This window comes from Thermobia domestica, chromosome 2 (genome assembly GCF_964235325.1).
Source record: "Thermobia domestica chromosome 2, izTheDome1.hap1.1, whole genome shotgun sequence".
In the NCBI taxonomy this organism is placed as follows: Eukaryota; Metazoa; Arthropoda; class Insecta; order Zygentoma; family Lepismatidae; genus Thermobia; species Thermobia domestica.
Genome location: NC_137455.1, coordinates 167,101,951 through 167,112,652, shown reverse-complemented (window position 1 = coordinate 167,112,652; position 10,702 = coordinate 167,101,951). Strand labels below are relative to the sequence as shown.

General features: G+C 35.7%; 1 protein-coding gene across 1 annotated transcript in view; it reads right to left on the bottom strand.

The window, feature by feature from the left end:
- Nucleotides 1-356: 356 nt before the first annotated feature.
- The window catches only part of LOC145677139 (G2/mitotic-specific cyclin-B-like), a 62,148-nt gene continuing 51,802 nt past the window's right edge, over nucleotides 357-10,702 (bottom strand). The window contains exons 7-8 of the mRNA XM_081747785.1: nucleotides 9,895-10,042; nucleotides 357-1,001 (exon numbers count right to left, since the gene is read on the bottom strand). Of these exons, the coding sequence (XP_081603911.1) occupies nucleotides 771-1,001; nucleotides 9,895-10,042 (379 nt within the window). The 3' untranslated portion in view covers nucleotides 357-770. The remainder of the gene's footprint in view (nucleotides 1,002-9,894; nucleotides 10,043-10,702) is intronic.

Below are 10,702 nucleotides of genomic sequence, written 5' to 3'. Positions count from 1 at the left end.
TTGACAACAAGCAACTAATTCTAAATTTGTAGAAAAATAACATTAAAAAATTGATTAAGAAGTCGTGTGGTTTCTTACAAATCCCTCTCAAATCCTCGCGTGCGCAAATTACGCGAGGAAAATAAATATACAGAAAATGCCCTTCAAAATTGGGATGCGAAAATTATGCGAGGGCGAAAATTACGCGCGTATTTACGGTATTACATATACTATACCATTGCATGATACTGAGTGAATTTATCCAATTTCTGAGAAAATAAAATGTTTTTATTTATTAAATATTCAATGATGTATCCGATTCAGCATTTCTGTTAGGGTGAGTTTTATATCAAAAGTGCAATATTAATTAACGAAAGTAAAAATTTTACTACAATTTATTTAAAACTTGCTTCTTATACAATGTTATACAAAACTTACATTACACTAATACATATAGAAAGTTTCTAAAACTGTGAGTGTTTCTTCATTCCAAGAGTTTACAGAAAAGCAGCCAAAAGAATAACGTACTAGCATATAAAAGTTTCATTCTAAAAATTGGCAAATTAATACTTCCAGCCAAAGACAAAGTTGAAAGTATTAAATCTTGCAGTGATTCCACTTATTTTAAAAAAAACATAAAAACCTACCACAAAAATTTTGGCTCACTTCCAAATTTTATCAAATGGATCTAAAAGATAAAAAAAATGGTATGTTATTTAGAACTTACAGTAGGTTTATGACATCACACCAGCAATACTGTCTTTGGTTACACAACACTTACAATAGTGTTATCACAGCGAATTACACTTTTGCTCTGTACTTAATACAGAACCTACTTTCGATGGCACGGAACTTTTTGCTTTCAATACTGATTTCGTACCAGTTTTCGAGATTGAAGATTCCATAGAAAGAAGAGAACCTGGTGCCATTATTGCTAACTTCTTTATAACTTTAGACCTCTTTAGTTCTGGAAGACTGCTTATTTTAAGATAGTTACTTGAAGAAAATTTCTTCACCACAATCTGTAATATAAAAGATTAATCAAGAAATAAAGAATAAGAAATCTTACCAACAAATATAAAAAATATTGCATGGAAGAAAATATATAGTAAGATAATTGATTAGTCAGTTAACTCCGTACTCTAGTGTACAAGGATTTTGTAATCTGAGGGGGAAAATATTCAAACTTCAGAATTCAGCATAGAAAAAGTCAGGATCTTGGAAGAAAAGGGGCGAATCCTGAAATCGGAGTGTTGGGAAATCAAGCTGAAAGTTTTGTAAGTTCCATAAGATAGCAAGGACGAATCTTTATTTAAATAGAAACTGTGAGAATACTAAGTGCGAACCAGGTCAAAACGCGATATCTATGTGTTGTCCAGACCTGTCTGATGCGAGAAAAAATAAATACAATTAAAAATCGGTTTTTCGAGTTCGCTCTCTCTCTTTCAAGGTTGTGAAGTGTTAAGTTAAATATCGCAAAAGTGATCTATACAACGGACTGGAAAAGTAACTCAAAACTTGTGAAAAATGATAATGGAGTTGTGAATGGCACAAACTTACCACTCACAACTTCAATATTACTTGCACAAACTTTGGAATATCTTGGGCCCCTTGACAGTTGGCAGAAGAATGAAATAGGAAAAGAAAAAGTAGAGGTAAATGAACATACTTTGTGCAAAATACTTATAAAACTGTACTTTCCTACAAAATTTGTCAAGATATATATTTTGTGTGAATAGTAATTTCCCTTGGTAACAAATAATTGAGCATTATTTTGGACCAATTCTTGCTATATACGTATTATAGAGAGTTGTTAATGTTTGGGCTGAAAACAATTGGATACTTTGACGCATTTGTTTGATATGTCCCGCTACGTATATCGATATATTTTATAGTTCTGTTGGTGTATACACAACTATATGCAGAATATCATAAAATTTGGTAATTATTGTAGGAAAGCAACTACCAGTTAAAGGGGAATAAAAAGTGATCCAATTGTCAGTTGTTTACTTTAGCAACATAAACTGGTTCAAGTGGAGTATTAATTGATTGCCAAGTTTAATAGGTTTACAATAAAATGGCTTCCCAGCAGGACATTGAAAAAATATGGGACAGTTTGGTTTATACAATAGAATATTATACTCTAAAGCACAAATAAATAAATAAATAAAATAAATGTATTTAAGAAAAGGCCACCATTCACCTCAATAAGCAACTGGAAACAAGATTTAGACTAATACTGAATACGAGTATAATCTTTTGCTTTTTAAACTTAATAGACCTGCTTTATTGTTTCGGGGGGGGGGGGGGGAACTGATTGAAATAAATGACTTGATTTACTGATTAAAGAAAAATGATCAACGTATTTCCCTCTCAAACAATGTAAAAGAATTTCAGTCATCATAGTTATGCAAATTACCCTTCTAACAACTTTATAGATCATAAATTTCAGGCCCTTTCCAGTTCATAAATAATTTCCAGGATTTACACCCTTTTTCTGCTGCTTTCCATTACTTTTCCCGGGCGTTTTCACAACACACTTTTCTTTCCAGGTTTTCCAAGACGCGTGGAAACCCTGCATATTATGTACAGCAATATTGAAAGGCGCTGGAAAGGTTGGTGAATACCAACACAACTCAATGGCCAGCCAACACTGCTGTAAACACTGCTGAAAGGAAACGCTGATACAGCTTGCGTTATAAGAAACTAGAGCATGGCAAGGTTTCTCAGTTAAGCTTTGCTGGGGAAGAACAAGCACATAGGAAACAAAGAAAAAAAAAGAGCGGACATGAGAGAATAGGAAAAGCAAATTAAAAAAAAATAGTAGTGAGAATTAATAACTAGTCCTCAGGAAAAAAAAATGCTAAAACACATTTAGCATATTGCTAATATGTAGCAATATCATCACTGGAACTTCCCTTGGTTTGTATTTTTAATAATTCAGTGACTGAAAAATACAGAAAATAAAGGACAAGATTAAAATATAGGACAAATATACACAAATATCCAAAATATAGGAAAAGATAGGACAGCTGGGAGGCCTAAATAACATCTACTGGTAAAATTGCAGTCCACCAGTGATCCTTCATTACAACAAATGACCAACGTATGGCGCCACGGAACAGGTAACATCCAGCTTCATATTGTGAAACGATACACAGTCATTAATCTTGGCATCATGGAATGGGAAGCCATGTAGCATGACTTTTGGTCGCTCTCTTATAGTAATTCTCCGAATCTTAACTTCACAGCGATACGGAGGTGAGATTCTACGTCACCCTGTGTTACCCTTCCTCCGAAAGCAGGCTAATATAATCTTTCAATAATGCAACACTCGGTCACACACACATGTGTGTCTATGGACTGTCTAGGTCATGTTGAAGTTCTTCCCTGGCCAGCAAGGCCATCCGATCTCTCCCCAATTGAACACGTTTGGGACCAGCTCGGACGCTGCAAAATCTCGAGGCGCAGTTACAGTAGCTATGGACTGGCTTGCATCAGCCACCGATAAGACGACTCATTTCCAACCCGCTACAACACGTGTCCGATGGGGTGCTACAATTTACTGATATGCTACACATATACGCTCTTACAACCAAACCCAACGTTGACGTATTGATCTAGTATTGTAATTATTACAATAAAGTATGGCTTTGCAACTCGAAGTTCCATTTCATTCTCTATTCCCTCTGCGTGCTTCATTTTATTTATATCTTTTGTCAGTACACATATATATCATCGGGTGTTCTAAAAATGGCGCCCACGGACCACAGACACAATTCTACAGGCCAAAATAAAGCGAAATAATTGTATGATGATATGCCCTCCGGGTCTCCTTCAGCCGCTATGGAGAATCAAAATTTCACAATGTAGCAACGTCGCTGATTAACTTTCAGTCATTAGCATTACTCTCCGAATACAGCAAGAAGTTGAATCGATTGCTACACTAATAAGTGATGCTAGTATCAATCAATGTAGACATTAGCTGCCATCTGGAAAGAATCGATATAATTATTTGATTGATTGGTAGATGTAATCTATGGTTCTTTATTTACGGCACTGCCACATAGTGCAATTCGTCTCTCGACAGGGTACGAGGGAAAGAGGAGTGGCAATTATTATCTTAAAATGTCCATATCACAGGATCTCCGAATGTGAAAGACATGAAATTTGGCGTGTAAACTTCTCATTCAAAATAATTAGACGCGATTTTCAACGTTTCTTGATATTTGATCTAGAAGGAAAGAAACAGTGAGAATAAAAGAAAGGAGTGGGAATTATAATAAGATGTCCACATCTTGGAATCTCTTAAGATTAAAGACATGAAATTTGACATTTGGACTTCTCATTTAAAATAATTAGAAAAGTGTTTCGCTGTTTCTCTATCTGTCTTACACGGAATGTACTTGACCTTGAACCCAGAAAATGGGGGGTGATTTATATATTTCCTGAAAGCTTGGGTCAAGGTAAGATCAAAACTGGTTACCAAAATTAGGGAGGTCTCAAGTATTTCGCTTGAGGGCAGCCCGCTACTCATTTTTTATTAACACCTTTAAGCGTGTCTTAAAGTCCGTTGCAACCCCGAAAAATCTGAAACGGTGGGACAAATATGAAAACAGAAAAACATGTCTTTCATCATTTCAAAAGTATAACGTATCAAAGTAAAATAAATTGTCCCAGGGTCTCCTGCAGGGTCCCAACTCAAAATTTTTAAAAGGAAAGGGGGGTCAACTTGCATATTCAGGGTGTCTACTGAGTTTCATTTCCAAAATTCGAGTATATTTCCAGTATATTCAGCATAACTATCAGCAAAATTCCTATACCTAATACAATGATTTTTTTAAAGTTCTTTAGAAATAATCACACTCCTGATGATTTCAGGTTTGTAATTGTTTTACCATCAAAAGAATATTTTATTTTTAATAAATTTAGTTGACCTCAATTTTTTAAAATACAATAATTTTTTAACATTTTTTTAAAGGCCTCACAGCTCTCCACTCCACTCATTGCTTTAAATGTCTAATTACAAAATGTATACAACTCTTTCTTTGAAAATATTTACAATCTCAATGGATACAAAATTGTTTCTAGGACTATTAAAACAATTACAAAAAATATTGTTGACAAATTACCAGTTTCATGATTTTTCCAGTATGTGGATCAAAATTCCAATATATTTCCAGCATTTCCAGTATCAAAATTAAATTCCAGTATAATTCAAGTATTTCCAGTATCAGTGGACACCCTGATATCGTATGAAAGTTGTGTTAAATAGAAGAAGATAAATCAAGTCGCGACTCTCTACGATAAGCCTGTGCAAAATAGCGGTGGGTCAAAATATCAACAAATTCTTCATTGCAAAGTCTATGACCACTCGTATGAATCTGAAACGGTGGAATAGGTGTAGAAACAAAAACACGGATAGGGCCGCGGTGGCTCAGTGGTAGAGCGTTCACCTCTGGTGCTTGGGGTTCCGGATTCGATCCCAGCCCCCGCCAAGTGAACTTTGTGGTGGACAAACACCGTGTGCGTGAGTTTTCTCGGGGTTCTCCCGTTTCCTCCCACTTTCTTCATTCCACCATTTCATTCATTTCTTATAATCACCGTATTCTTTAGCCTAACCAGTATAAGCGTGGGACGTAAAACTTAAAGATTTCATTTTCAAAAACACGGATATGTCATTATTTCAAAAGTATAATGATTCAAAGTAGAAAAAAAAAAAATGTTCCAGGGTCCCAGACGGGGTCCAACTTAAAATGTTGAAATGGAAAGAGGTTCAAGTTGAGTAGTATGAAAGCTTATGTTAAGTGAAAGAAGAGAAAACAAGTCTCGACTCTTGATGAAAAAGTCTATTGCCATTCCTACTAATCTGAAGCGGTGAGGCAAGTGGAAAAACAAACAAACAGAAACTAGAAAGTATCAAAGGAAATGAGTGCCATTTTCCAATGCTTATCGACAATCGAGACTTGTCCAATGTCCAATTCTGTATCATTTAACACGAGCTTTCACATGATGTGCTTATTTACTCCCCTTGGCACTTGAAACTTGGACCCCGTCTGGGATCCTGCAGTTGAAACTGGGATTTTTTTTTTTTTTTTGCAATACCTGTTTCACAGTTTTAGATTAATATGAGTGGCAATAGCCTTTTTCATCAAGAATCTAGACTTGTTTCCTCTTCTTTCACTTAACATAAGCTTTCATACGATACTGAATTTGAACCCCTTCCTACTTCAACATTTTTAGTTTGACCCATTCTGGGACCCTGCGAGGGACTTTTTTTTTTTTTTTGAATCATTATACTTTCGAAATAATTACATATCCTTGTTTTTGTTTCTACACCTATCCCACCGTTTCAGATACATACGAGTGGCCATAGACTTTGCAATGAAGATTGTGTTGATATTTTGACCCACCGCTATTTTGCACAGGCTTATCGTAGAAAGTCGCGACTTGATTTATCTTCTTCTATTTAACACCAACTTTCATACGATGTGCAAGTTGATCCGCCTTTCCATTTAAAAATTTTGAGTTGGACCCCGTCTGGGACCCTGGGACAATTTACTTTGATACGTTATATTTTGAAATGATGAAAAACATGTTTTTCTGTTTTCATATTTGTCCCACCGTTTCAGATTTTTCGGGTAAGACACGCTTAAAGGTGTTAATAAAAATGAGTAACGTGCTGCCCTCAAGCGAAATACTTGAGACCTCCCCAATTTTGGTAACCGGTTTTGATCTTACCTTGACCCAAGCTTTCAGGAAATATATACATCACCCCCACTTTGTGGGTTCAGATTCAAGTACATCCCGTGTTAGAAGGGAAGAAACATGACGGGAAGCTCGAAGGATGAAAGTTACGATTGTTAACATAAGATTGCCATATCTGGAAATCCGCTAAGGTAAGAGACATGAAATTTAATATTTAGATTTTTCACTTAGAATATTAAAGACTTGTTTCAGCATTTTTTGATACTACTTCTACGAGGAAAAAAAAATCAGGGATGTAGGATTGCAATTGTTAAAATAAGATGATCATATCTCGAAATCCCTCAAAATTAGAAGCATGAAAATTGGCATTTGGGCTTTTAATTTAAAATAAAGATGTGTTTCAGCGTTTTTCGTTGTCTCTTAGAAGGGAAGAAAAAAGGGTGAAGTTGTAATTGTTAAAATAACATGGCCATATCTCGAAATCCCTTAAGACTAGAGACATTAAAGTGTTTCAGTGTTTTTGATATTTTCCTTAGAAGGGACGAAAAAGCCGACGAGAAAAACAGACGGAGGTTGCAATTGTTGTAATAAGATGACCTCGAAATCTCTTAAGATTGAATCCATATCTCAATCCACTGAACATATTATGGTCAATGTTTGCGAAAATATTTGCACGAGACAATCCAGTATCGCTAACCTGAAACGCTAATTGGTTGCAGCAGCAGCAGCGCTTTTCCCCATTGAGACTTTCCAATGATGGCCTCAACGGATCCTGTGAAGAACAACCTTCATGTAGCTTACATGAAAAGGTTTACAATGTTTGGATTATTCCTCGTGGTTTAATAATGTCTCAGAATTTAAGAAACGATTTAGTATCACATATAGTTTGCTTCTTTTCTAGTGTAGATGGATATTAGACAGAAATTGGAGTACATTGAGTAACGGTTTCCACAACCCTGCCTATGAAAGCTATTACTTTAATGTAATTGGTGCGCACAGAACATGTTTACTAACGATTTTTGCTTATCTCTCCGCTGTTGTTTCAACTTGTAAATGTAAATGAGGAATCTTGTAAATATTTCTTTCAACTAAATGTTAAGGCGAGGAAGAACAGTTTGTAGGATTGGAATTTGAACCCAGCTAATTATTTGAACGGATAACTTTACGGAAAAACAATGAAAATTCTGTAGTTCTCCCAGATATCCAAAATCGAATAAAGAATTCGCATTTAGAATTATTAACTTTTAATTAAACAATTGTTATATATTAAACGAAGTAATTATGTATAATTTTCTTTAATATCTAAACGATAAATTGAGATTCATAGCATAAATCTGCATTCAACTAAAAATGCAAAAGGGTTTAAAATTCCAGATGAAGTGAGGAAATCTTTCCGTTTAACGTCCTACGATTATGTCCTTAGGCATACAGTATTATATCAAGGGAGACTATGATTACGGCAAGTGAATAATGATGGAAGAAAATGAAATGAAATCTGAGTTTTACGTCCCACGGTTATGCCGGTTAGGCTAAAGGAGACGGTGATTATGAGAAATGAATGAAAATGGTGGAATGAAAAAAGTGGGAGGAAACGGGAGAACCCCGAGAAAACCCACGCACATGGTGTTTGTCCACCAGAAAGTTCACTTGGCGGGAGCAGGTTTTGAACCCGGGACTCCAAGCACCAGAGGTGAACGCTCTACCACTGAGCCACCGCGGTCCCAAATGGAAGAATTGATGGAATGAGAAAATGGGAGTATCCTGAGGAACTTCACGGACATGATGTTGTTCACCACACTTACTTGGCCGGGGATCAAACCAGGGAGCCTACGCAACAGAGGTAAGCGTTCTACCACTGAGCCGTCCCTGCTTAAACTCTAGCTTGATAAACTATGTAGTGATCTTACGTATTCCAAGATTCTACAGGTGCTGGCTGTAACAACTTCACACGACAACCAAGAAGACGTCGTCAACTATCGTTAAACGAGGTCTATTTTTAATTATCGTCAATCTCAACGAAGTCAGACGACATTTTAGTATAAAAGAAGCCACAACACCGTAGGAAGCATCAATCTTCACCGATTGATCATCACCTCTACTGCCTACGACGCCTGGTCTCTGAAAGCTCCTTTGCTTGGACGTCTGGTCTTCCCAGACACTTCACCACTCTTTAGGACACCTGGTCTGAGTTTTATCCTCCTCTCTAGGTCGCTCGGTGTCTGGGTACCCACAAACTCACCGAATATGTAAGAGAAACGTAATATTTGAACTGAAATTATTTATTACGATATACAGGAGGAATTTTTTATAATAAAAGGTGATTGGAAATTTAATTCCCGTGTACCATTTTAGCTTTGCCCTAACTTGAAGAATTTTACAATACGGTAAATGAAGGAAATAGGCGATTTTAGCTCTCAATTCCTCTATAGGTGCGAATTCAATTATATATACACATCTCAAGGTAATAGAATGTATGGCTATTCGAGAAGCGGACTGGGAAGCATAGTGGTTAACGCATGAACACGGAGACCCGGGTTCGAAACGAAATGAAATCTTTGAGTTTTACGTCCCACGGTTATGCCGGTTAGGCTAAAGGAGACGGTGATTATGAGAGATGAGTGAAATGGTGGAATGAAGAAAGTGGGAGGAAACGGGAGAACCCCGAGAAAACCCACGAGCACGGTGTTTGTCCACCACAAAGTTCACTTGGCGGGGGCTGGGATCGAACCCGGGACCCCAAGCACCAGAGGTGAACGCTCTACCACTGAGCCACCACGCCCCCTTAGACCCGAGTTCGATTCTCCATCTAGTTGTGCTTTTCACCACGGTTCCAACTGAAACTACACCCAATTCACATCCTTTTCACGGTCCATCCTTTTTCAATTTCACAGTTCCGCAACTTAAAATTACTATTTTTATTTTCTGATAAAGTTTATCTATTAATTTGAAAATATTCGAGTTTCAAGGTTTGACAATGAACTTCACGGCTTATTCCAGGATAAAATCTAGGCTTATTTACGGTCTTCACCGGTGGGCACAGTGTCCACTCTTTGTATGCTACAGTAACCAGTATTTAAATTTACAATAAAGTTTTGTGATTTAATAGGACAGCCACTATCATTTAGAATTAAATAGGTTATAAAATATCCACATTTAAAACAACTGCACAAAAATTAAGTTACAAAAATTTCAAAAAATATGCAATACCTGGTAACGCTTATTAGTTTGAGCATGAATGAACATAGCTGCCATTGTACATATCACATCTGAAATATCTTCGTATTTGTAATTGGAACATTGTTGTAATGTATCCGTCCAAACATCCGAAATGGGGAGATCATTTTTCTTCAAAATCCTGGAAAGAGGAGAAACTGTTCCAGTTACCATGAAAGAGTATACATTAGGCATATACATTTAAATTATTTATAAAAATCAAATCTACTGCAATTATGTAGGAAAAGGGTGTCTAAGGATTAATAAAGTGGATACTAACACTTAAATCCTCTCATATTTATTTATTTATTATCGATCATATGCTAAAGAAATTAATTTAATTACAAATAAATATGACTAAACCAAACACTTATTACTAACCCGTGTTACAATTTGGTAAGATATCATTGCCTTTATCAGAGAAACAAACTCTGATAAAAGCACTGATATCTTGCCGAAACTATAAAACAAATTAGTAATAATTAAAACGACCCATTTCTTTCTTTTCTTTTCTTTTTTTTTTTTTTTTTTTTTTTTTACATAATTATGCGTAATTTCAAATTTATCTAACAAATAATGGAACGAAAATATTATACAACTTATAACTTATTTTTTGACTATTCATTAATATTTTATATATCGCATTTTCTTCATATCAACAGAGATCAAATGGTATTTGCGAAAATTATACTTTTTTTTTAATACACTCTTTAAAATACCTGTGCAGGTTGTCCACTGTTTCGAAGAAAGAAAATTCTCTGATTTTTCCAAGTTTTTCAGGCTATATTTTAGTGAAATTAAA